General features: G+C 38.7%; 1 protein-coding gene across 7 annotated transcripts in view; it reads left to right on the top strand.

Moving 5' to 3' along the window:
- BIRC6 (baculoviral IAP repeat containing 6) overlaps positions 1-23,648 on the top strand; it is a 180,203-nt gene extending 156,555 nt beyond the window's left edge. For all 7 annotated transcript variants that reach the window (XM_069852465.1, XM_069852462.1, XM_069852459.1 and 4 more), the window contains exons 66-74: positions 1,355-1,565; positions 8,724-8,869; positions 9,575-9,685; positions 10,844-11,061; positions 11,724-11,885; positions 13,375-13,452; positions 17,424-17,612; positions 21,647-21,781; positions 22,900-23,648. In XM_069852465.1, coding sequence (XP_069708566.1) covers positions 1,355-1,565; positions 8,724-8,869; positions 9,575-9,685; positions 10,844-11,061; positions 11,724-11,885; positions 13,375-13,452; positions 17,424-17,612; positions 21,647-21,781; positions 22,900-23,079 — 1,430 coding nt within the window. In that variant the 3' untranslated portion in view covers positions 23,080-23,648. The remainder of the gene's footprint in view (positions 1-1,354; positions 1,566-8,723; positions 8,870-9,574; positions 9,686-10,843; positions 11,062-11,723; positions 11,886-13,374; positions 13,453-17,423; positions 17,613-21,646; positions 21,782-22,899) is intronic.
- Positions 23,649-27,590: the final 3,942 nt, after the last annotated feature.

Genomic DNA, 27,590 nt, shown 5'->3' with positions numbered 1-27,590 from the left:
CAACACAACAGAACTTTACCCAGTTAAGAGTTTGTACCATTGTAAGGGTTTCAAAATATGACTAGCAAGCTGTTGATCAAAGAACACTTGGTAGAAATAAATCGAGCTTTAAACCTCTATAGATCTGCTGTTGAATTTTGCTTGGCTGTTTATACTGTCCCATCACGCTGTATTTAGAGCTAAGGGTTTGGTGACAGGAGGTGAAAGTTTGTGATATGCTTTAGCTTGGAGGGCAAAATGTGCTAAATGAAACATTAAAGAGTTGTTCTGTGCTTTGTTCTGTCCTAATGCAAGTTGTCAGGGGCTTTTTGTTTGTTGAGGGTTTTTGCTGGAAAAAGCATAAATTTATTTTACCATAAACTCAGTCATTTGTAAATACTTTGAACAAGAGCAATTTTTTTCTGCAGTTAGGTTAAAAATAGCATGTCCTAGGGACAGAGGAAGCAGCTGTGTTAAAGTATCTGCGTATTGTTACATTTTCAGGATTTCTATTAATGATACAAAGTCAGTTGAAATTACATCCGTTACATATTTGTCCAAGCAAGTGGAAAAGAAAAATAAACAATGTGGTGCTAGAGAATCCATTAGAATTGTGTGCCTCTGTCTGTCTTTCCTAGTCAGAGGAGCTGACGTCTATATTCTACCCACAGTTAACTTCTGTGATATGTATAGATCACTCTGAGCAACTCTAAGACAGTGAGGTTTGCCTGCGTAATATATATTCTTATTAATGTTTACTGCTTTGTGGTTCTTAGGCTGATAAAATTTATGTCTTCTTCAGAGTCTTTGCATGCTCTGAAGAATGCATGTTTTTTAAAAAATGAGACTTCCTCATTGAAAGTAAGCAAGCTAGACTTCTGAGTAGATAATATATTTGCCCAAAGGAGAAGATAACTCTAAATAAAATGGATAATACGAAAGCCTTTCTTCATTAATACTATTAAAATCAGCAATTGCTGCCCTGTTACACCATAGGTTGCAATTTTTCCCCCATAGATACTTGTTTGCAATTACTGTCTGCATACAACTTGAGCCAGGATTGTATAATAAGTTTTCATTATATAAAAGAAATTAATATGGCTTGTAGTAATCCTGTTCTGTACCTTGTTAGCACTTTTGTCCTCTTCTGCCTTGTGCTAATCTTTGTTTTCCAGGTATGCAAGGTGATTTTTTCTGAACAAGTCCACTAAAACATTTATAAATTGATAATAGAAAATAGAGTATTTTATCATGAATTGTCATTAATATTTTAATACTTATTAAAATCTAGCTTTTCTCTTTCAATCATCTCTTTTAAGAGTGGAAGGATCATCTTCAATTTTAGTAACTTTTGTAAACTGTTTTTCTCTTTTAGTTTTGGATATGGCCCGACACGTTCCCCTTTATCGAGCCCTGCTAGAGTTACTCCGTGCTATTGCGTCCTGCACTTCGATGGTACCATTACTGCTTCCTCTGTCAGGAGAAAGTAGTGAAGAGGAGGAAGAACAGTTGGAGTCACAAGCTTCTGTTGGGACTTTGTTGGCTAAAATGAAGACCTGTGTAGATACCTATACCAACCGACTGAGGTAATCACTGTTATCATCCTTAACCTTTCTTTAAACTGTATTTTGCACTTATGTATTATGAATATGGAAGTCAAAGAAGATCCAGTTCTGTATATTTATTTGAATGGGTGCTGCCGTCCCGATGAGAATATGCCATCTGTTTGATATAGATTTATGTTCAGATATATATACACACACATATATATATATGTATTCTGTCTTACTTTATTATTTAAAAGGAATTTTTTTTGTATGATCCAAAGAAACTAGGAGGTTTGTGTACTCTTCTCTCTTCATCGGTAACTGCCCACTGAACAGAAAGGATTGCTGCTCAAGAGTCAGACAGCTTCAGACCTTTCTTAAGTTTCTTTCCCTCTTCAATGAGGTGACTCTTGTTCGCTGGCAGGACTGTACATTTCCTGCTGTCAATTTGAAGGCAGAACCATTCCTCAGGATTTGTTGAAGAAGTCCATTCTGTAAAGTATGGGATTGGGGAGGGCCAAACTGAACAGTAGTTTTTATAATAATTGTCCCAACTATCTTCTGTATGCTTCTGTGCTGCTTTTCCCTTTGAGTAACAACCAGATAACTCAATGGATTCTCCATCAGAGGCTAACAGAGAAGCCATTGGCTCCTGTCAGGAAGAGTAACATTCAGGAGGCAAAAGCTTTGGGAATTATATTTTGTGATGGAACCCCAACGGTATAGATGGTTGAAAAATTTTGACTAGTGATACCTGTTGATGTTAAGTATGAAAAGCATGTTTCCATGCATTGGTGATGTTATGACAGCTAGTTTGGCCATTAGGTAATTTGGCCATTACCGCAGCTGTCAGAGGTGAGACAGTATACTGATCTGAGTTTACAAACAAATGCCCTGGAGTAATACATGCCAGACTTTGGGGTTCTCCAGCCTCCTCTGAGAAACTGTGTTTGACAGTTCTTGTCACTCACTCACAGTTTGGCAGAGCAATTAGCAGTCAAATGGAAAAGTATCTGTGATGCCATTGGGCTGTTTAAGTGTTGCAGTGTAATGTTGTGTGAGCTTGTTCTGCACGCTCTCCAGAGTTCAGCTGACTTTTTAAGGGAACTCATAGAGACAAACCATGAATAACAGTTTCTTTCAGCAACCATAGACCAGCCTCTAAGTAACTCTCTTTGTAAAATGGTTATGAAGGCAATAATAAGCACAGATTATCTTCCAGGGAATGTGTGAGCCCAGTCTAATTGTTAGCAGGTTTTCTTCCTTGATTTTGGCGTAGTTCACAGTTACAAGACAGTTCTGTTTTGCAAACATGGTACTGTTGTCCTGATATCCCTCTGGCTGGCTTGGTCATAGATACTGGAGAAGAATAAAATGTAGAACAGCAGTCTTTTTCCTGTTCTACTGAGTTAGAACCAGTACCCATACTGCAAAGCCAGTTTTCCTTCTAAATATTCTCCTTTGACAAATTAAAATTAATTCTGGATAAACATAATGGAGCTTTGTATTATTTTAACAGCAAAAACTACTTACTATTACCTTCTTGATGTTTCTTTTGCTTTTTCTGACTGTTCCAAAGATCAAATCATCTTCTTGGAACACTTTTGAGTGATTAATGTGGTGCTGCTTTACGTTTGCTCTTATCATCAATTGTCACACTGCAAAACTACGGCTTCTAATCTTCAGAAATGCTGCTATCACTTAGATCTGTCACCTTCTGTGAAATGTTGGTCTTTAGTTGTGGCTCGCAGGGCAGGAGGACCTATTTTTTTTTTTAGTCATTTGACTGATTAATCAGTGCTGCATGTGACTGCTGTTTGAAGGGACAGTCACCGGGGTGGGAAGAATTCCCACCATGCCTCCCAATACCTCTAGCCTCTGGGAGGTGCTGTAACTGGTACAGATTTCACCAGCTTTCCATCTCTGTTCCTATATGTCTTCAAACATTCTAGATTCCAGAACTTTGGATTTGGGAGCTTTTAATGGCTGAATCCTCTTTTTATACCCTGACTGAGGGAGCTGTAAAAGCAAAAGCTGCAATACAAGTTTTCATTTCTTTCTTTTAATAATTTTGTGCATCCAGCGGTTGTTTGGTTTCTTGATTCTGTTTTCTGGCTTCCAATGTTAAGATAGCTTGTTGGGAAATAATACCCATCCTTCCATGCAAAATTTAGTGCTGTCCCTAAGCGTATGCTGAAACCTCATGAAGGGAAGGTAAATATAATGTCAGGAAAAGGCGTGTGTAGAACATTCCTCCTCCCACTATTAAGTGGCAATATTTACCAACTGATACCAGAGAGGTGTTCTGAGAGGGAATTCTATTGTTGGGAACGCTTTCTAGTAACTCCTGATGGACCGAACTTCACTTGTGAAACTTTCTAATCCTTCTTGACTGCTGAGATTGTTAGTCTTGTGTGTCAGTCATGTGATGTACCTGTGGTGGGATTTTTTTTGCTGACTTAATGCAAGAGAAACAGAATTAGGAAGGACAAATAACAGTTTTATTTCTTGGATACCCATCTAAAATTTCAGCTTGTGCTTGCTGGCAGTCTTGTTTAGATCATACTGTATGTATTCTTCTTAAAAATAGAGAAGTAGTATATTTGGCTTCTGTGTAATTCATTTCCAGTATAGATGTATGTATAAAATTCTCCATCACAGTTACTTTTTTTGCTAGTCTGGTCATCTATTAGCCTCGGATTTCATGAGCATGGAAACCTATATCTTCTCATATCTTCTCATGTCACTTCCCCACATTGAGTTCTGAAGGGTTTCTTTGTGAGTGGTACAGAACTACAACTCATTAGCTCTTTTGAATTTGGTAAAATAAAATACGGTATGTCTAGTCCTTCGGTGTCAGCTTAGGATCTGAAAACTAAGAATTCCAGAAGCACGGTCAATATTATTTTAAGAGTGGATGAGTGTGTTAAAAATTCCATTGTTGGTTCAGTCACTTACTTGTACAATTTTCTTGTGTTACTTTGATATACCAGCATAAAAAGAAATCTTGTCTGGATGGTTTACACGTAATAATGTTTGACTTTAAAGCAGAATATAGACAAGGATGAAAACACCAACAGCCTGGAATCATTGGAGTGGAAGGTTTTAATTCTCGGCATTTTAGTTGAAGGTTTGCCAGCAGCATAAGCAAGTGTTGGCATGAGTTTCTTAAATGGGACAATCTGCTGCCCCTTTTAGGTCAAGTGCCAGAAGAACATAGTTATGGGATCTGCTTTCAAAGACAAAACTTTCATCTGAACAGCAGTTCTGCTTGCATGTCTGCCAAATGTCATCTCCATGTTGGAACAACAGTGTCCACTCAGATACAGAATTTGAAGGGGAACATTTTCAAGTTTGGATTCCAGTTAGCATTTGATTTCATTTACTTTCAAAGGCTATAATAGTCTATTAGTAAGCTGGGAAAATTCTGGATAATGAAGAAGACATTCAGGTATGAGGTGATTTCTCACAGCTGTTTGTTTGACTGCTGGAGATTCAAAAGCCATCACTAATTTGAGAGTGGTCAGGTTTGTGTAATGGCTTGCCACAAAGGCTGAGTTTGAGACGTTTGTTTGCTGTGATGGCCGAGCCCTCTGCTGCAGAGAACTGCTGTGTAGGGAAGCAGGCTCATCTGAGCTACCATCTGCTAGCTGAGCATCATGGCAGTTACATTTGGCAAAATAAGCTGATGGCTTATATAGAGGATAGCAAGCCTGTGTCTAAAATTCCTAACTATGCTTTCCCTTTCCATGTCACCCTGGCCACCCCTTTGATGACAGAATTCAGTTCTCTCTCAAGCAATTATCTTCACATTTCTGTCACTTGTCATGCTGCTAAGGCTTCATCCTGCCAGTTCCAAGGTTGTCTGAATATGTGGCCCTGCCTATCACTCTATTGTTATGACCCAGTCAGAGCTGAGGTCTGGCTGCAGGGAACAGTCCTGCAGCCTTTGCTGGTTTGGGATGCTTCAGCTTTGTTTATATGCAGTGCTTGAAGGCTCAAGGAGGAGAATGCTGAGCCATCTCACAAGAGGTTACTAGCTTTCATCAGTGTTTATCTGCAAGGCAGGTTCCCTTGCTTGGTTTGCCTGATTTCAGGAGATTGGCATAAGAGTCTGTGAATTACTGGAAAGAACGAGCTTCTACTTGGTACCTGTGGAAACCTACAGAAGGTGAGGGCTGAGTGATACCACAGTTGCAAACCTATGGTGGATTTATCCCGAGACAGAAAGTGTCAATACAAAACTGAGCAGAATTCTGCTATAAGCACCGTCTCTGTAATAAAAAGGGGCTGAATGCTTCACATGCTTTATTTTTTGAATACTTTGATAACAGTGTCATTCTGTATAATCACGTTTACCTTTAAGTATTAGGCATGGGTGAGTAAGTATTAGTATTGGCTTTAAAAATTAAAGTTGCCTTGGGAGTGTATCATTCATTATTCATTTAGCACAGTGTGAAGAGAAGGCTGTCATCTTCCAGCACAAGCTAAATTAATGGCCTAAATTATTAGCATGTACGCTGCTGTCTCTTCTAGCAAATATATTAGCGACTGTCATCCCTTTATATATGAGTTGACATGATTTTGTCTCTTTCTTCAATGATTGGAAGTCTAAATTAAATATTTTGCTCCTCCTTCACTCTGAAAATGGTAACGTTTAGATAAAGGTTTGGCCTGTATTAAATAACTGCATTAAACATTGCTTCACAAGCAGAATCTTGGTGGAAAGAAATGTACAGCATAATGCAGACATTTAAATGTTTTCTAAACATAGAGGAAATGTACAGCAAAATATTCATATGATTATATATGACCACAGTCTAATGAATATTATTGTTTCTCCTGTTTCTTTAGAATACCATTTAAAAATCAATATTTAGAGCTCAGGAGTTTGATAACACTGTTAGTTTATCTGCATACATGAATTCTCTGCAGGCCCCTAGAGTGCAAGGAAGGAGCTGAGGGATCTTACTGGCTTTGTCACTTCAACTTGGGTATTCTATCTCCACATTCATATTATTTTGGGAGAGCCTTGTAATTCCCAGCAACTCCCTCCATCAAGCTGGGACTCTACTTGTCCCTCTGAAACACTCCTGTATCCCACACGGCTTGGAGAGAGCCCACTGCGGCTCAGATCCAGACAGGGGTGCAGCAGCTCTGTAAAAGAGGAGGTGACACCAAGAAGGGAGGATGATGTTTTCTCGACTGACACTTTGGTTTGCTCATGTCATACATGCTCACAAGCAGTGGAATGATCACCACGTTGTTTTTTCACGTGTACACAAAGAGATAGCATGTGTATCAGATTACACTGAGAAATGGGTCTGGGGACCTAAAAATCATCTTTGGCATTGCTGTAATTTTGTCCTTAGAGGAACATTCGCCTGCCCTGGAAGTTCTGCTTCCCACCTCCAGGACCAGCCCTCACAAATCCTGTTGGAAGTATTTATTATAATTTAGGATCCATACTGAGGCCACAGGAGTCTTTGACCTCTACTTCTCCATGTGTTGTAAGATTCATCTATGTATCACTTATATGTAAACCCCATTCAATTTTTTCACAGAGCTTTGAATTACATTTGTAATCTCCACAAGTAAAAAAGCACTGATAAGGATTTTGGAAAGTATGAATGGGAGAGGCAGCTGCTGCTTCTTTGTCTTAATCTGTTCCTCAAATGCTGCCAGACACTGTTTAGCTCTGATTCTTTCCTCCTCGCTTTGAGCACCTGAAAGCTCGGTATTGCTTGAAGTCCATAACAGGCTAACATCCTTTTGGATTAAATCTGGAACAGTGAAAATGTACCATGCTGCAGTAATGGATTTTGTTATTAATGCACTGTAGGGATATTCTCATTTGATTAGATGCAGTACAAAGACTTTAACTGTATCACCTCTGCGGAATAGTTTGGAGACTCATTCTTTATGCATGATTTCAGTCTAGATTAAAAGACAGAAAGGATATAGTATGTGGAAGTTGTTAAAATATGTTTGGGATATCAAAGCATTGCATTGCTAATTTTTCTTGTGTAGCTAGCTTTCTGGTTTGATTCTAGGCATGGTAGTGGGAAAGAGAAAACCAGTGCTTCTTGGCTAGTGAACTTGTTTGGGTCTTAGAGTGAACAAGTGCTATTAAAATAAACAAATTACAGAAATTGCAGTGAAATAATGTAGAGGCTTTTAGTATTAAAATCTCATAAATTTTGCAAAATAACAGTGTAAATTTGTGCTAGCTCTTGGAATGTGGAAGCTTTTAAATACGCACATTTAGGTTACGGAGTTATCAAATGCCATGTCTTCATATTCAGTTGAATATATGTGCCAGTAAAGCCTAGCTTATTAAGATGTAAATATTTAAATACAACTTAAATTACTAGCCTGCTAGCTTCTATCAACCCACAGTGTTAGTATGTACTGTATTTTCAAATGATCTCATTATAAAAATTTGAACTGACATTTGAATTTGCACTGCATTGACTATAAACATCCAGTATAATATAGAAGCCTTCTGTATTTGTAAGACTTTTATGTTTCATTAAACTGATTATTTGAATAAAAGGCTTTAACTTCTATAACCCAGAAGAGAACTGCAGAGAGAGACAAACTTTGTTTTTGAGCCACTCTTGTGATGCCTAGTCTATCGTTCATAGACATGCTGTGAATTTTTACCAGAGGTTCACTAGTGCTCTACCATAAGTGTGCTTTAAATAATTGCCAGTGTATTCTGTAGTGGGAAAGAGTTTTTATTACCTACTTAGGGATTGATTTTGCACAAGGATCTGCATGGGTGGATGAAACCTGCATTCATGACATCCTCTGTTAAATTGATTTTGTAAGCTTTTCTAATACTTCCTGAAAATCCTCAAACATAAAGTCAGCTTGCAGCGTAACAATCAGAAGTACTAGATGGCTGAAGCAGAAACTAGCATACTAGCATCACTGGCTTTGTTTTCATATTTTTAGTCTTCATATCAGATGTGCTTTTGTTTATCAAATCAAGACTGTATGTTCAGTATTGTCTCAGTTTATTGCTACATTCAGTGATTAACCTGATACACAGACATTCACTTTTAGAAGACTTGTTTTAATATTGATCCTTTAACCTTTGGTATTTTTGCCTAGTGACAAATATGCTGAGTATTGTATGACTAGTTGAAAAATTCTCTGAAATGCTATATCCTATTTCTTTACCCAAAACAGATCTAAAAAAGACAAAGCTAAAGCAGGAGTAAAACCAGATAGTTCTGATCAAGAACCAGAAGGACTGACGCTTTTGGTACCAGACATCCAAAAGACTGCAGAGATAGTTTATGCTGCTACTACCAGTTTGCGCCAAGCAAACCAAGGTAAAAAAAATACTTTTATAACTAATGTGTAGTGTTTATTTGTAACATGTTCATTAACATATAATGTATAAATTAGTTTAAAAGCAGGAAAAAATACTTCATTCCCGCCCCCCCACTACTGACAATATTTTCAAAGGTGTCTGGAACCTTGTGGTAGTCTTAAATGCTTCAATCAGGAATAATTCAAGTGAGAGTACATCTCACAACTTCCAGTATGATTATGTACCACTTTTTTTTTGTTTTGTTTTCTTTTGTGGCATCTGGTTGTCTAGTGAAGAAAATTAAAGACTAAGTAACTTAATCAGGGGGATGGATTTTAAAAAGGGGTATATAATCAGCTCGTGATTTTGGAGGGCGCATCAAGAATACATGTGTGGCTGTCTGTCCTCACAAATGTATGTCAGGCTTCCTAGTTTAAATATAAAATAATAAATTAGAAGAAACAATAAAGGAATATTCATAACAGCAGCAGTCGTTAATTATTTCGTAGCTGAGATTATGACCTTTATTTACTTTGAGCTGTTAAGATAATGAAATACGTGGTAGTGAGAAAAACAGATTTATGTATTGTGAGTCATCTCCAGCTTTGTGACTTCTCTGCAAACACTGTAACCATAAAGTGTCATTTCAAGTTAAATAGTCCCCAGATGCTTGCTGTACTTGTCTCAGAATTACTACAAATAATCATCACATTTTATATAACAGAGAAGAAGATGGCTGAATACTCCAAAAAGGCTACTGTGAAGCCCAAGCCTTTGTCTGTTTTACGGTCTCTTGAAGAAAAGTATGTGGCTGTCATGAAAAAACTCCAATTTGGTAGGTTGAAAGAATGAATATTTGTGTTTTAGAAAGTAGATACTGAAGAAATATGTAACCCATTGGCAGACATATGTGACCACTGATATTTTTAACATATGGAAAATTAGACAATTCTGTATCTTCAGGTTGCCAGCTAATGCAGTCTTTGAGCTGATGAGAATGTTTTAAGCATCCACTAGATTAATTCAAGGGACTAGATGAATTCAATTATGGTATTCATCTTTTCATTCCAGTAATGATTTATGAGTCTCAAATTATATTGAAATCTTAGCAGATTTGTTTTGAAAATTCATGTATAACTGTATATATGTGTTTGTTAATGGAGCCTTTATTTTTTAAATAGAAGAGAATTCAGATTAAAAAAATGGGGGGTTTGTTTGCTTTTTTAAAAAAATTAAACTGTATTAAACTTCATTGTGTACTTTCATGGAAAGCAATATGTTGCATTTTGGAAATGTGGTGGGAATTGTTGTTTATTTTGGTCGCAAATGGAACGTCTTCAATAAAAAATTCATAAGGAGCAAATAGAATCTCTTCCAAAAAGTGCTATAAAATTACGGCAAAAACATAGTCTATGAGGGTTTTTTCAGTTGCATGACAGCATTTGCAATCACATATCTTTGCTGTTGTATTAGTGAGGGATTTTCCTTTTAAATGTTTGTGGAGCGTATGCCAAGAATAGGAGGTAGGAAAGTTTGTAATGGTAGCTTTTCACCCTGGCAGCCATGCAGTAGATTTTGCATAGTAAGTGATTAAACAAAAATAGCTTCACTGTAATTTTTAATGATTCTTTAATAACATTGCAACCACCACACAAGTAAATACTGTTGACGCTCTGTTTCACGCTGATTCCTTTATTAGCATTATTATGTTTTTGTACGTATCATCAGATTCCTGGTCTGGAGTAGCTGGTATCTTTCCAAATCAGCTGTGGTGTATATCTGACCAGTTGCTTATGAAAGCTTCTAAACTTGCTGCAGAAGTTAATTCCACTGACGGCTGCTAATGCTTTGTTTTCTGTGATCACTGTATTTTTTGCATTACTATAATGCAAATTTAGCTTTCCTGATTTTAATACTCAGAATCTTTATCCAACACTAATCCATTATTAACTCCACTGTTCTCCTAATGCATTAACGTTTTCTTTTCTTCTAGATACATTTGAAATGGTTTCTGAAGATGATGACGGAAAATTGGTTTTTAAAGTAAATTACCACTACATGTCTCAGGTAAAAAATGCAAGTGACGCCAACAGTGCTGCCAGAGCCCGACGTCTTGCCCAAGAAGCTGTGACTCTTTCAACGTCGCTGCCTCTCTCATCTTCATCCAGTGTTTTTGTGCGCTGTGATGAGGAGCGGCTTGACATTATGAAGGTAAAGAGGCCAAGTTATTTTTATTTCCCTCTTTCAATTTGATAGATAAATGTTTAAGAAGGTGCCTCAAATCTTGAGAAAATCCGTGTTTCGTATGTACTTTAATTATTGATCAAACTTTCATGTAAGTAGTAGTATTTTAGAGTCTGATCCTGATTTCTCAATAACTTGGTGAGGGCAGGGAGAGTCCACCTACTCCAGGAGTGCTCTGTTAGCCAAGCAGACTTCACAGAGCAAGGTTCATGCTTCTTCCGCTGTTCTAATGGGAGAAGTTTAGTTTTGTTACTCCCTTATGGCCAAAAAGTATCTTTGCGTATGACTACTTAAGTCAATTAAAAGCAGTCGGAATTGACGGGTACGCTGAGTATCTTTGGACATGAAGTTTGAAGAAAAATTCTGTGAACAACTTTCAGTAGGGAGCAGTTTTATCTTCTTTTGGTTTGCTTTCCATTTACAATATGGAGATTACAAGCAGAGGGCTTCACTTGCTCAGAGTATAAGAATGAACAAGACTAGCAGACTGCATACGGTGATGATGTCTAACAGTATTTTCTGAGAAGTAGCATATGGAAATGAAATGCTTCACATAACTTCTAGAAGTCTCAACTGTGTGACAAATATAAGGGTTTTTTTTGAAAACTCTTCTTTTTTTACAATGGTAGGTTCTCATTACTGGTCCTGCAGACACTCCTTACGCAAATGGTTGCTTTGAATTTGATGTGTATTTTCCACAAGACTATCCTAATTCCCCTCCACTTGTGAATCTGGAAACAACTGGGGGCCACAGTGTGAGATTTAATCCAAACCTCTACAATGATGGCAAGGTAGGACAACTTTGTTCTTCTGAGTAGATGTAACAAGGAAGTGAAATGGATGAAACATTTTTTCCTTTTGCAATCAAATGATTCACTGCTCCTTGCTTACTGGAAGAAGTGTTTGGTTAAAACTGGTCTTCAAACTGTAATGAAGTGATTTTTACAGTTTCAAAGGGGAACAATGTCCTTTCTGAGTAGTCTTGAAATTTTTTTAAAGCCCTTATGAGCTGGATTGGACCAAAAAGCATTTTGACCTAGAAAAACGTTCTTTTCCACCTCCTTTGCTAAATTAACCAGGCAGAAATCTATTTTGGCTAGCTGAAATACCCTTTCCATGGACATTATCAGCTGCAACTGAATATGTTTGCCAAGTGCCTTGTCTCTCTTTTTGCATGCAAAAGTGCTTTTTCTTGAAGGAAGATAAAGACTTCTCTTAACCTCAGTATCCATCATAAAAGAAAATATAACTCTAAAATGTGGACTTAATGACAGTTTTCTCAAAAAATAATAAAGCTTTTGGACATAATACTAAAAGTTAAAACAAACAACTCTTCCTCCTTCCCTCCCCCATCTCCTTGGTATATTGTAGCTCATTCTAAAGGCTTCAAAAAGTCAAGTGCGTATCAGAGAGATGCAGCTTCTATTATATTAAAAAATAAGCACACGTTAAATTTTCCACAGAGCTGTGGAGATGGCTATGTGTTTGTCTCCACCAAAGCACAATCCCACAGAATAGCTGTGGCTAGAGCACTGCAGCACTCCTTCAGCTTTTCTTCTGTGTAAACATGTAATCCATAGGCTAATATTTTTCCCTTATTCCACTGTTGTTCATGCTTCCTGCTTTCATAAACTCTTTTCCAGTAATAGACATGTGGGTTTTTTTTAACATGAACACAGGACATAATTCATGCTAGAGACTTTATCTCCTTTTTATTTTGCCTGGCATTAAGTCTTGGCAAATACTCACCTCTAAATTTCTTCTGTTTAGATTCTTTGTCCCCCCTATCTTTCATTGTTCCATTTCATGAAAAGTGTGAGAACTCTATAGATTTACCTAAAATCTAGATCGGTCATAAAAGTTAAAGAACATTTTCAATTCCTTGATAGTCTGTGTGGCAGAAACTACCTTTCACATGATTGTCTTTCAAAAAACCACAACAGTAAGTATTAGAACAGTATTTCAAGAGGAAGGTAAAGAATCTGATAGTATTCATTATTCTTTTATTTTTAAGCTCTAGAATCCATAGGTTTTCCTTGAAGAGAAGTAATCTACCTTGCTTTGGCCTTGTCCTTTTTTTTCAACATACTGTTCTTGCTTATCCACCTTTTTTATCTGCTTTCATTTCAAATTAGTTTCATAGGAAACAAATCTGTTTTTTAGAATGCAGTTATACCAAAGTTTGCTAAAAAAATTAAAATGTAATGTTAATATTTTGTTCTGGCCAAGCCAATTTTATCATAAAGTGTGTCTGAGGTATTAATAATGTCACCTTTTCAGGTGTGTTTAAGCATACTTAACACGTGGCATGGGAGGCCAGAAGAGAAGTGGAATCCCCAAACATCAAGCTTTTTGCAGGTGAGCGTTTCTCCCTTCTCTTCAGTAGGTGTGACTTGGGAGAGGTCAGTGGTGAGTTGGTCCTAAGGATTCTTTTTCTAGTACTTTTAAAACAGAATTTTCTTCCTCAAATTAACATAAATAAGACCCAAAGTCCAGAAAACATCCTTGGAACACTAGAAAAGAAACACTGTAGATAAAGCAGGTTCTTCAAAGTGCTCTTTCCAACCAATACTTTTATTGGTCTTGTCTTGAAGAATGGCTGTTCATGTGTGCAGCTTATTCCTGCACTGCTTGGGCTTTGCTTGAATGATTTCAAGTAGTTAACAAGTATTTAAAAAGGAAAAAAGAATAGAAGGTGGCATCACCTCCTGGAACTTGTGTAATGTCTGTATCACAAGCTATTTATGGTGAAGACAAAGCAGGCTTCACATTGTGAGAGATAAGAAAGTGAAGTGTGCCAGTGCGAATGTAGGGGGACTCCTCCAATGTCTGCAAGTATGCTGAGCAGAGGAATAAAGCTGAAGGGAGTTAAAATCTAGGTATGCTGTGTTCAATAATAATTAGTGTTAAATTAGTCTGGAATTTATTAGGACATAATAGTCTTTAAAACCTCCAACTTTACGTCATAGAAATGCACTGACTAATAAGCACCTACATTAAATAAAAGCAAAGCTTGTAATGGCTTATTTCCTGTGACACTTTCTGAATTTATCCCTTCCTTGGAGTAATTATTAGACAGCAGACGGTACATTTTCTATTCCAAATCCTAGAAGACTGCAGTTTATGTTTCAGCGTAGTAGAATTACAACCCTGAGCTTCACCAGAACAGATTTCATCTTGTTCAGGAATTGGCTTTGGAAAGCTGATTGTTCAGTCTCCTTAAAGTTCAAGAATGGCCTCTCCCAGTGTGTGTAAGCCAGGTAAGAGTGGCAGAAAGCCAGCATGGGTAAAAAAAGAACTCGTGCCTAAGCAGAACTGCAGAAGGTAAGAAGGAACGAGGTGAAAGGCTACTTGTGTGAAATAAAAGACATTGCCCAAGCTATCAGGAGAGGAAGTGAGGAAAACCAAAGCTCAGCTGGTATTGAATATGGCAAGGGATGCAAAGAGGAGCAACAAGTGCCTTCTCTTCTCCAGCCTGAACAATTCCAACTCTCTCAGCCTGTCCTCATAGCAGAAGTGCTCCAGCCCACCAGTCATCTTTATGGCCTCCTCTGGACCCATTCCAACAGCTCCATATCCTTCTTATGTTGGGGAATCCAGAACTGGATACAACACCCCAGGTGGGGTCTCACAGGAGCAGAGCAGAGGGAGGATATCTATATCTATATCCATATCCATATCTATAATAGAAAATTTAGAAAAGCAAAAAAGCAAAACCCTGTACATCCAGACACATGTAAAGGCCACAAATCACCAGAACACTTTAGGTACCTGAAGGCTTGGACCTAAAGTACTCTCCCTTGACTTAGCACTTTCGCATTAGTATTTTCCCTTTTTTGATGTCGTGTCATTTTCTGTCTGGAACCTGATGTTGGATGCAAATTCTGTATATTTTAATGCATTTATCCATATTTTAGTTTTTAAATGTAACATAAAATAGCCATGGCTAGTTGAATGCATGGCAGACATGGGAGACAACATGATGGTGCACACAATACCATGCAGCAGCTGCATGGAGCACCTGCCTGAGAAACAGGGAAACTTGTTTAGTTTTCCTTCTCAGCCCAACGAGGGATGCTAGTCCACATTTCCCACTGTGGAGCTACCTGCCTTATCCATCAGGATAAAGCCTGAGCTGCCCTAGATTGCCCTTCTGCTCTCTAGTTAAAGCATAGCAGCTTCACAACTACAAACAAAGTGCCAGGGCACCAAAGGAATAAAGGTGTGTTCCTGTGAGGTTATGGTGAGACTGGGATGGGTCATTCCACTGGTTAGTGGACTGTTGCTTTGATACGAGTTGCTGGTTTGGCATTATGTCTGTGGAGCGAGTACACATCACAGAGGTTATGGAAAGCTGGAACACTTTATGCTGGCGTTGCTACAAGAGAAACTAAGCAAATGCCACGCTTAAGCTCAGAGCACAATTACTGAGTTGTTGAGGCAAGGCCCCGTGAAAGAACCGAAGTCTTAATTGTGGCTGACACGCTATCGACCTGAAACAAGCTGTATGTTCTGCATGTTCCAAGAAAAAGAAAGACTGTTGTCATCCATACCCAAACTCACAAACTGGGCTGCTAAATTAGGGGATGGCTCCAAGCTTTAAATTGTATCCAGGCTGGGAGAAGAGTCAGTTCCAGAAACAGCTGCCCTGATACTTTTAATCTGCTGGAGTGGATGTCTTGCACCCAAGTATGCTCAGTGCTGGAAATGCTGTTCTTGGGCATGTAACATGTCACAAGTTTTTCAATATTTGAGGAAATTTAAATGTTCAAATCACCATTTTTAAATCTTCACACTTCTGGAAGTAGGTTTGTGTCATGGAACTATTATCCCTAAAGTCCTTTCTGGACTTGGTTCTAAGTACATAAGAAAAGCCTGTCTTTGATTTAAAGTACATTTCAAAAAAAGTCATGTTTTTCTACCTATCTAACATTTGTGCATGGAACAGTTTTCACAAGAAGTTGACAGGGCCCAGCATCCCAATATTGGAAAAATTAGCGAGCCATCAAGTCATGAGTTCACAATGCAGATGTATTTGGATTCCTAAGTGCTCTATGTATCTATTTGATTCTTTGTTTCATTTTAGGAATACTTGGGCATAGAGTTAAATGCCTTGTAGGGATGTAAGCATCTATTCCCACATGTACTTGATAATAGAATTGAAAGGGGGAAAATTGTCATTTCATTATCACAAAATAGCTGGTGCTTTGTTGACAGAGTGCTGAAAACCTTTCTTTTTTTTTCTATCTCAAGAGAAATACCGAGGGTTTGTTTTAATGGCATATGACACAGTGTTGTATGAAAAATCTGAAACAAAAGGGCTAAAAACATCTGTAAATCGATTGAAGGCATTTGAAAGAAAAAATGGGAGAGCATGTAAACCAAGATTAATTTCACTGCATTTCACCTCCCTTCTTCCTTTTCCTTTGAGTTCAAACTCAGAAGGATTAGTGAGCTCAGCCACAGGAAAAGTTCAAGAACTGTTGACTGAGAACTTGACAAATACATATCTTCTCACAAAAGGGTGCAATCAGACATCTGTCCCTTTAAACGTTTTCTTCTGCTTACATCTGCATTTTGGGGTTTTTTTTTTAATATATATTTGTCATTTTCTCAGCACTGAAGCTAAATACATAGTTGTAAGACTTACATCTTATGGTATCCTCAACATAAGAAGGATATGGAACTGCTGAACAGGTCCAGAGGAGGGCTACAAAGATGATCTGAGGGCTGGAGCACATCTGCTGTGAGGACAGGCTGAGAGAGCTGGGGTTGTTCAGCCTGGAGAAGAGAAGGCTCCAAGGAGATCTCATAGACACCTTCCAGTATCTGAAAGGGGCTGCAGGAAAGCTGGGGAGGGACTATTCATAAAGGCTTGTGGTGATAGGACAAGAGGGAACAGGTATAAACTGGAGAGGGGCAGATTTAGACTAGACATTAGGAAGAATTTCTTCATCACAAGAGTGGTGAGGCACTGGCACAGGTTGCCCAGGGAAGCTGTGGCTGCCCCATCCCTGGAGGTGTTCAAGGCCAGGTTGGATGGGGCCTTGGGCAGCCTGATCTAGCGGGAGGTGTCCCTGCCTGTGGTAGGGGGGTTGAAACTAGATGATCTTTAAGGTCCCTTCCAACCTAAACTATTCTATGATTTTTTTGTGCAATAACAGTTTTGGTTTGAAAGCGCGGACATTCCCTGCTTGCAAGTAGGCAGTATTACAAATGGCAGCACTTTGCCCTAGAAGTGGTTTTGCATACAACGTAAGCAAAATTGTGTCTATTTGTGAAAACAAGTAGGTGACACAATTTTAACGTTTTGTTTATTCTCTTAACAGGTGTTAGTGTCTGTCCAATCTCTAATACTGGTAGCGGAACCATATTTTAATGAACCAGGTTATGAACGATCAAGGGGTACTCCGAGTGGTACCCAGAGCTCCAGAGAGTATGATGGGAATATACGACAGGCAACAGTCAAGTGGGCAATGCTTGAACAAATCAGAAATCCATCGCCATGTTTTAAGGAGGTAGGTTTTTTGAAACACAATAAATATTTTACTAATTTATTTACCTTGTTCGGGTGTATATAATGCAACTATTTGGAACATCATGCAGATGTCTGGTTTAGCCTCCTCTTTATTCCCTGGAGTAACTGATTCCAGAGACTGAAGTGAATAAGGATGCACCCATCATCACAGATTCTTTTATGGAAACAGGGAATGCACACAAATGGGAATGACCTGTAAGACGGCTCGGTGCACAGTCTGATAAAACATGGCTTGTGCAGCTTGGCTTATTCTTAATGCCAGGTGGTACATTTTACATTCCATGGGAACACTGCGGACCAGCCCTGCCAGTGGGCTATGGGTGTGTTTGTCAGTCAGAGTAGCTAACACCGAGTATTTTTCCAAGAAACATGAATTTGAAGCAAATATTAGGGCATGCTTCAGATACACCAGAACAATGCAAATTGGAAAAATACCTTAAAACCTGTTCCAGATTGTGTGTTATTTGTGGAAGGATCCACAAAACATCTGTGCTGAATCAGAAATCTATGCTTTTGAAAACAACTGTCTTGATGCTGATAAAAGCAATACTGACCTTCATGCATTCACACTGTCTTAAAAAATTACTGAAAGAAATCAAATTTCTAAATTTGTTTACATTCCTGGAAAAAAAAAATAAGTAACTCACCCATAGCATCATAGAATAATTCAGTTTTTAGGGACTTCTCTCAGTGTCTCGAGTCCAACACCTTTCTCAAAACAGGTCAGTTAGATCTCAGAGATTTGAACACATATGGCAAAGGATTCAAGGAATAAATTGCTGAAGATACACAAAGTAAGAGAGTCTGTATGAATATTAATGCAGAATGGCTGGTCAAGCATGAATCCTCTCCTGGTACTACCAGGAAAAAAACCCACATTTTCCGCTGAATTGCCATAACTGTTGCCTCTTCTAAACTGAAGTGCAAACCACCTTGTAGCATCAGCTATGCTTTCAATTGTCTGCATCCTAAAATGCTGAAAAAGCATGATTATTTTAGGATTATGAACATTGCTAAGTATGGCATCTCAGGGAGAGAGTAGTCTCCAATCCTTTCCCTGCTGTGCATAAAAACATCCTTTGGAATGCGAAAACCTCCTGCCATTAAAATTAGCGTCCCTTGTGGAATAAGAAACCATAGACACTTCACCTGCATGATGGGAGTTAAATATTTTATCCACATGCAGGTGGAAGAGGATGTGCTGTGTACTCTGGTGTCTTGAATTAATGAGGAAAAACATGGAGTTTTTTATATATTACCTCTTAAACATTTTACTCAATAAGTTGAAGGCCATTCTGAAGATAATATCATGATACACAATCATATAACCTCTGCAAAGAAGTCCTTTCTTGCTAGTGAAATATAACAATATCACTTCTGCAAAAATGTTCTCAAATTATAGTAAGCCTAAATGAATTGAAGATACCCGAAGGTGGTGGGCTGCCTGACAGTAGCACTCCATCCTTCTCTTCACATACACAGAAATGAAGTATAGGCAGTATTACAGCATTCAGTAAATGAACCCCATTTTGCTGTTATTGCACATTCTTCAAAAGAATCTCGGCAATATCCTACTTACTCTGCAGCTTAGCTTTATTACTACTTGTATGAAAAAGGTAGCTTCTAAGCTGGCATCTTGCCTTTCTTCAGGAAGGTAAAGCAATAAGGTCTGTCCAAATGGTGCTGTGTTGATGGAAAACCATCATTCCTTGCGAACAAATGACTTGTGCACAGCACATCATTACCAAGAGGCTGTTGTTGAAGACAACTACTAGCTTTCTAAATGTAGTGTGTAACTAGGACTGAGGTAAGCTGAGCCATGCACGCATGTAAATGAGAAGTAGCATTAAGAGGCCTATAGCAGTTAGTAGAGGTATCCTGAATGTTTGAAACTCCCTTCTGTTACCTGTGAACAGACAAAAATTTTGCTGCACAGGAGAGAACTGGTCAACACTTAAAAGCTTTGGATTCAGATTGGTTTGTTCTGGTTTAGGTAACTGCAGTTTTCATTTCCTAAGGTACAGTTTCTGTTTGCCCTGTGTTGAGATGTTCAGGCTTGACATCAGGAAAAAATTTTTCACAGAAGGCGTCATTGGGCACGGGCAGAGAATGCCCAGGGAGGTGGTTGAGTCACCATCCCTGGAGGTGTTTAAGGCACGGGTGGACGGGGTGCTGAGGGGCATGGTTTAGTGATTGATGGGAATGGTTGGACTTGATGATCCTGTGGGTCTTTTCCAACCTGGTGATTCTGTGAGATCTCTAGGACAGTACGATGAAAGATTTTGAGAAGAGATCTGAAGCTATGATAGCCTGCTTCTCTGAGGAGCGACTTTGAAGATAAGATCACTTGCTCCTGCATTAAAACCACAATCACACTAGCTTAAGCGCAGGGTCCTACCCAGTGCCTTATCGACTTCTGCAACATGAGAACTCCCTTTCTGCTTCTCTGATTACATATTCTCTATCGATATGTAAAGTGGCTTGGATCTTTCTTTACATATCAAAAAATGGAAATTATGCACTAGAAAGCATTCCATTTTCCTCTGATGCAGTAGATGAACTTTGGAGGAGCACTAGATTCTGTCTGCAGCTAAATGAAAATGTTTCTTATATGGATTATCTGAGCACTGATTTAGAGAGTACCTTGTTGTTAAGGCATCTACATTTTTGTTGGGTTGTGTTAGCAACCTTCACAATAATGATCATCCAGAAACAGAAATGCGAAGGCATCCTGAAAACTGAGGTCTAAGAAAGAACATACATCCTTCAGCTTATAAAATTTTTTTGTCTTCACAAATCTGATCTGTGTTCCCTTCAGTGTCGTAAATGACAGGTAGACTCAGGAGAGCTAAAGTGCCGGTCTTTGGGAGTTCTTCCAAGCTCCATTATGGATATAAGGCATGCATCCAGAATTGAAGTCAATTATGCTTTCAATACACAGTTTTTCTGTAGACAGATAGCTATATTCTCTAACCTCTAGAGAGAAAGATGATTTTGCCAATTACGTTGCAGTATTGCCAAGAACACTCTGTGCTCATAAAATTTCTTTGATTTTGTTGTTTCTTTCACCAGCCAGAGTTTTAGCAAACTGTTTCAGATGAAATCAACACAAAGCAGAGTTTCACAACTTCAGGGCTGATTGTTTGTATTTTTTTTTAACTCAATTCTGCACAGAAATACCAAAATTACTATGCAATTGAACACTGTTTCCCACCCAAACTGTTGGCAGTTCAACTGCTATTGCCTTGGAATTCTAGTGTCCTCAGAGGTGCTGCCTCTGCCTAGGGAATCTGACTGTGGTTGTGCCTCTTCCATACCCGCTGGTGTGATCCTTCTTCTCTACACAGAAGCATTTATGTTCCTATGCTATTGACAATGTTTCTGCTTATATTTTTTTCCATCCAGTCAGCAAGTGGTTAGTGACAGAAGACATGGTGCATATGCTTCCCACCTGAGCTTCTTTAATAAAACAGGACTGTGAAGCCACCAATAAAAGCCTTAATACTGTATCTGTGTAACTGCCCTAATGCAAACATGAGTGTCCATACATAGTGCCTGCACAGTGAGGTCGTCTTTTAACTGGAGAACATGTCTAACATTTTGCTATCACTTTCTTTCCCGTGGTGTGATACGGTATTTCTGTCACTCATTTACCTTTCACCCAGATAATACAAGTGAATGTTGAAATGGGAGATCGCACGTAAATCGTAGATTCATGCAGACTGGAAGACATATCCAAGCAAAACTCCTCCTCAAAACAGGATCAGCTTAATTCACACCTGGTTCATCAGGGCGTTTTCTAGTTGAGTCTTGGAAACTATCAAGGACAGAGATTGCACAATTTATCTGCAGCCTGGTTCAATGCTGAGTTATCCACGTATTGATTCTTGTCCCCCCCGCTCCCCAGGCTCTCATATCAGATTAGACCCACAGGGGTCATGCAAATTGTGTATTGCTAAAGTATATGGTTCTTAGAAAACACTCTGTTCCTTCATTCGGAATATTTTCTTACAGGTCATCCACAAACATTTTTACTTGAAAAGAGTGGAGATCATGGCTCAGTGTGAGGAGTGGATAGCAGACATACAGCAGTACAGCAGTGACAAACGGGTAGGCAGGACCATGTCCCACCACGCAGCAGCTCTAAAGGTGAGACGTGCTTTTATATTTTTATGTTCTTTAGTCCAAAGATGACAAATGGCGATGAAACTGCTCAGCAGCTGAGTTTTATGATAACAATTACAGAAAAAACAGCAACTTTAAAACATGTAAACAAACACGGGGTTTTTGGCTGTCAGGAGAGAGAGTGGTTTTTTTCTGAGTTAGAGTTTCCCTTAGAGCCTGTAGTGCCTATTTTCCTGTATATATTTAAGATACAGATAGTTTATTTTGTTCTCAGGGTGTGTGGGGGGGGTATGATAAGGTTGTACAACCAATTACAACCTTAAGTTGTGCTGAGGGTGGCTCAGATTAGACATAAGGAAAAATTTCTTTACAGAAAGGGTTCTCAGGCACTGTCAGAGGCTGCCCAAGGAGGTGGCATCCATCCCTGGCAGGGGATGTTTAGCTCAGGGGTAGGGTTTAGCAGTGGACAGGTATGGTTGGACTCAATGATCTCAAAAGTATTTTTCAACTAAACAATTCTATTATTCCGTGATTCTGTGAATTCCTTTCTAGACAACAAGCTGTTTGAATAGACAAGCAGTTATTAAACTGTGGCCTGTTACAATTACTTTTACCCTGTGTTAAACTTTTATCAACAGTTATAACCATTACACCGTTTCCTTCCATCCTAGCCAAGTACTATCATTGGCGTGTGTGAGTCCACACAGACAGCACACCTATATTTTTTTATACCTTTTTACTTTCCTTGAGAAGCAAAAAAAAACTTTTTAAAGGCAGCTTTTTTCTGGTTCTGGACTGGCATTTTTTCCACGTGACCAGTCTTATGAAGTTGCTGTTAGTCAGTCTGATCAGTGTGCAAATCTCTCTCTCTGTCTGTAACAGAACTCATAAAGACTGTGTGCTCCTTAGAAACGTATGTTTTGACTGTATGACCCACCTGGTCCAAGCCAGTCTCTGTTCTGATTACAGAACACAGAATTGACTCAGCTGCAAGCCAAAGAGCACAGCATTTATATCAACACGCTTGCGCTCTGTTCACTGCCTCTAATTTTTTTACTTCTTTCCTTGCCTTATGTTGCCTAGCATTGGCAAAAATACTGTTTTAACTAGTCTTCAACACTGACTTCGTTTTGTGTGTTCAGCGTCACACAGCTCAGTTGCGGGAAGAACTTCTAAAGCTTCCCTGTCCTGAAGGACTGGATCCAGACGCTGACGACTCCACGGAAAAATGCGGTGCCACATCAAGTTCCGAAGAGACAATGTTGCACGAACAGGTTAAACCTGGCAGCAGTAAAGATGTCCCCACTGATTTCAAGCTATGAGTTGCATTGACATGGACTTTCTAGACACAAAGGCTTTGAAGCACAAGCCAAATATGTCGATATTTGTATGTAAGAAGCTAATTATGTAATAGGTAATGAAATTGAAACTATACTATGCCCTTAAGGATATACAGTTTAATTCAAGATGATCTTTTATTTACCTGTACAAGAGTGTAAACTTTTTTGTGCTTTTATTTTTCAATTGTGAGAACCACTGATTGGTATGTTTAAAAAGTTATGTATACAAGAAATGGATAAATCGCTGATATATAAGGGAAACTACCTTAGGAAAGAATGTTTACTGAATGTTTATTATTTTTTTTTACTTGTAGAGTGAGGGCAGTTGTAACAAAGAATATATATTGGTCATTCTTACAGCTACTATTTAAAGTCAGAAAATTTTCACTGAATTTGATAGATTTTACGTTTGGCCATATATTCATGCTCATATTTGATTCTAAAGAAAACCTCCTGTATACTTCAATAAACGTTAAATGGACATGATCCCTCTTTTATGATTTACTGGTACATTTTTTAAATAAACTGCCATAAAATACGTTCCAGCTGAAGACTTGCACTTGTACGACTGAATTCATTACAGTCAACATATTTAATTTTATGCTTACTAATTCTAAAATGCCGATGGAATAAATGCACATGGTTTTACCTCATGCCAGAATCTGGACTTCTGAATTCATCTTTTGTTTGGCTATTTTGTGTAAACTAACAATATTCTAAATTTCTTAAGGGCTGTTCTGGAACAAAGTCATTTTCTCTGTTGCAATGTCTGATTTTTACATAACCAGCTGTACTCGAAGAAATGTCAGGGGCGAATGGCCACGCAGGACTTGACGTTCTGCAGTTCCTACTGTATAGACTTATTGCCAATTTTATACTTGCAGCCACAGATCCTGAACTAAAAAGGGTCAAGGAATTTGCTTGATTTAAAAATCAAGTCTTGCTCTTAGCTTAACATGTGTTACTATCACTGTTCTTAATTTTTAAGCAGTCCTTGAAGGACTAAAAAGTTATTACTGGTATTACCTCAGACTAACGACCTGTTGTATTATAAATACTACAAATCAGGCAGAACCGAGCTTTTTTGTTTTCTAGTCGTTCTTTGTTTATAAGTATCACGCTGGAATTTTTTCGCTTTTTGTTTTGCAATGTATTGTTTCTAATCATTAAAAATGGCACCAAATGGTTGTGTTCTTATGCTGATGGTTAACAGACCAAGGTATAGTTTTTCTGTCATATTGATACGCTGTGTTAATCCAAGGCCTGTCCTGACTGCACAGTACCTCTCACAATACCAGCTTCAGCACGTCTGAGTTACTTCAGGGGATCCTTAATCATAAAGCAAAACAAGCGCTTCTGTGCCGGAGCTGCTGGTAAATACATGGAACAAATGGTTTATGCCACACAGCACTGGTGAAGTCCTAACACTTTGACTAAAACAACACTGCCTTTTTCTAGACAGGTATTTATTTACCTTCTGTTGCTGTACAAAACTACTGGGATTCTCTTGTAAAGGCTCCAAAACCAAAATTACCTGCTGGCTTCCATCTGCATTGAAGTTAGTGGTTTCCTAAAAGCCCTTCATTTAGCGCTTAAACTGGCTGCCCACGGGAGCATGGGCTTTTTATAAAATCCTGGCACTTGTACCAAACCCAAATACGTTACAGCTGAAGATCCTCCTTAAACAAAGGCATTTTTTGGTAGAAAACCAACACTGAGATAAGAAGTACCTAACTGGCGTTGATTTGACGTTAAGAGGGTGGCCAACATAATTGTACCTTTCTCTCTAGTGTGTATTCATGGTATCATAGCAATGCTGATGTGAAGTCACTGCTGCTTAATTAAGCAGATGTAAACAGTTGCATGGGATATTAAACTAATTTTTATTCACATACCAATTATCATATTTTTCACACTAACCTTGAGCAAGAATTGTGTTGTACCAAATGAATGCAGAGATTCTGTCCTTAATAACTTCCAACTCTGTCTCACAGTCTAGTAAGTAAATGGTAAACTTGGCAACGGATGCACATTCTCATTTCTTTAGGCACAACACACAAGGAAGTGATGTTAAGTTTGCAGTAAAGTCACAGTAAGTTCTATGAGGTATGAAGACAACTGAGTATTTTTTTTAACCAGTTCCCCTCATCTTTTACCATGTCAAACAATAGAAACCTGTGTAGATGGATCAGACGTTGTAGCTGTCACGGTAAAGGCCTGTGTTTCAACTGTTGTGCTGGTTTTGTAGAAAATGCTTTAAAAAAAGGAACAGAAATTATTTTTGTAAGCGCAAAGGGCAGCAAGCCGTTAATTAGTTCATGATGGAATTTTACCCAATGGTTTCTGGTCCTGCCTTTGGCCCAGGATTCACCGCTGACACGTTGCCTTGCGATGCGGCGCAGGATGCTGCTGCCATCGGAACCGTTGTAGCCGCTCTGCTGAAGGAAGAGCACAGCACATAAGTCAACAGTCCTGACGCTTCACAGACGACAGTGCCAAGCTTTTCTGACTGATTCAATCTACATTGTCTGCTGGAGAGGGATCAGCTCGGTATCCATGAGACTTTGCACTCCATGAGAGCAAACACTGTGTTATATGAATTGCTCTGCATGAACACCTCTTGTGTCTCACAGCTGTAGACGTGGTGCTCTCCACGTGCAGACGTGCACGACCTCTCTGCAAGATTTAGTGGTTTCCTCTGGAGTTTCCTTTAGGTAAAACTTGCAGAAATGTATGAATTAATGCTCCTCTGTGATCCCACCAGCGCCAAACAGGAAAAATCAAAGGTGACAATCTAGAAAAACCCAAGAAAACCTGAAACGTAAGAACCCTGTAAACAATTTCAAGTTTCATTCCAGTAATTACATGTTAGATGTTTAGGTACTAGCAGAATAAAGCACCTGTGATGATAGATTGGCTCTACAGCAGCCTCTTTGGTGGTGTTGGTTGGGTTTTGTTACTGCTTTTCTTCTCTCAATCTGCAACGTGAGCTCAAAATGGAGCTTGTGCTCCAGGGGACGCACTCGCAGCAGGTGAAATCAAGTCAACACAGGTAAGGCAACTGCATTACTGATAGATTCTAGGGAGCTGCAGGGTTGGGGAGTGGGCGTCAGTGCTCTGATTGGATGATGATCTGTTAATTAGCAGGAGAGCTTGGATGAAAAGATGAAAGCTCCCATACAATACAGGAAATAAACATGCTACACCACTTACAATGGCTTTAAGCTAATTCAGCTTCTGTTTGCTGTATCAAATAAGGTGTTTGGTTTCTGGGAGGAATCACATTGTTAAGAAAACTTTACTACAAAACAATCTTCTTTTCCATGCAATAATGTAATCCTGCACATAGGCGCTTTATTAGGGAAGCTCTTCACAAAAATGCTTATGGTGTTACATGATCAAACGTTCTGTTTTACATCCTGAAGCAAACAACAGGATAAACAAACCACTGTATTATTAATTTACATTGTTTACCCATAAAAACCTGAGCACAAATCTAGCTGACCTGCTTTTAGGACTGTACTTTGTTTCTGAGGTCCTGGGTGAAGGAGAATTACTTAGGCTTCGGTCTTTATTCGGAGTTTCTCAGCTGTGTCGTCTTCATTTTTTGCCTCCGTGCTGCCTTTGAATGACTGTGGTTTAGAAGTGTTTTTTTCTTGTGTCCTTATTCATTTCCCCAGAACCCAGTCACCACCCTGTGGATTCACCTCCCTGGGCTGTCTACTCCCTGTTAGAAAACAGACAGAAATTAGAGATATTTTTCAATGGAAAGGAGAGACGGGTTTACATTTATCTTATAAGTAGCAAGTATAAAGTACTGAAGCTATTTCAGATACATGTTCTCCATTTAGGGGTTTTGACTATATATACACACACACATACACACACACATTTAAATACGTATAAACGTGACAGGTCTTGCAGTTACTTGTCTTCAAAACCGTTTTCTGAGCTTTATTTTCTCTCTCCTTTTCCATAGGGGGAACATGCAGACATTTGTATCAGAACATGGGCTGAATGGGGTAAAAGTAAGTTGCACAATTGCTGAGACAAATCACAGGTAAAAAATGTCATTCTCTAGAGATTTTGCTATTACTGTTTTTATTCTCCTAGCACACAAGTGCAGAAAATGCAATATCTACTCAGTGAATTACTACAGTGTAGCTCTAAAATAATCTCACCGCTGCCTCTATTTTTAATAAAGGCTGGAAGAAAACAAATCCCAAAGCACAGTGCTCCATCTTGATCGAGAGAGTTCTGCATATTGTGACCTGCTATCTTAGCAGTCTGCAATATCTTCTGTGCTTCTTGCCTCGGAAGCAAATTTTTGGCTCTTAAAAAGTGATAACCTGGTCCACTTAGTTCTTCAGCTATATTAATGCTACTTACTCTTCATATTAAGAGTGCCTGTAATATCTGCATCACTCAATAATACAATATCGCCCTCAGATTTCGAGAGAATAATGTTAGTTGGTAACATTTCTGTATAGAGA

This window comes from Phaenicophaeus curvirostris, chromosome 2 (genome assembly GCF_032191515.1).
Source record: "Phaenicophaeus curvirostris isolate KB17595 chromosome 2, BPBGC_Pcur_1.0, whole genome shotgun sequence".
In the NCBI taxonomy this organism is placed as follows: Eukaryota; Metazoa; Chordata; class Aves; order Cuculiformes; family Cuculidae; genus Phaenicophaeus; species Phaenicophaeus curvirostris.
The sequence above is the reverse complement of the archived record's forward strand: the minus strand, read 5'-3'. Positions and strand labels throughout refer to the sequence as shown.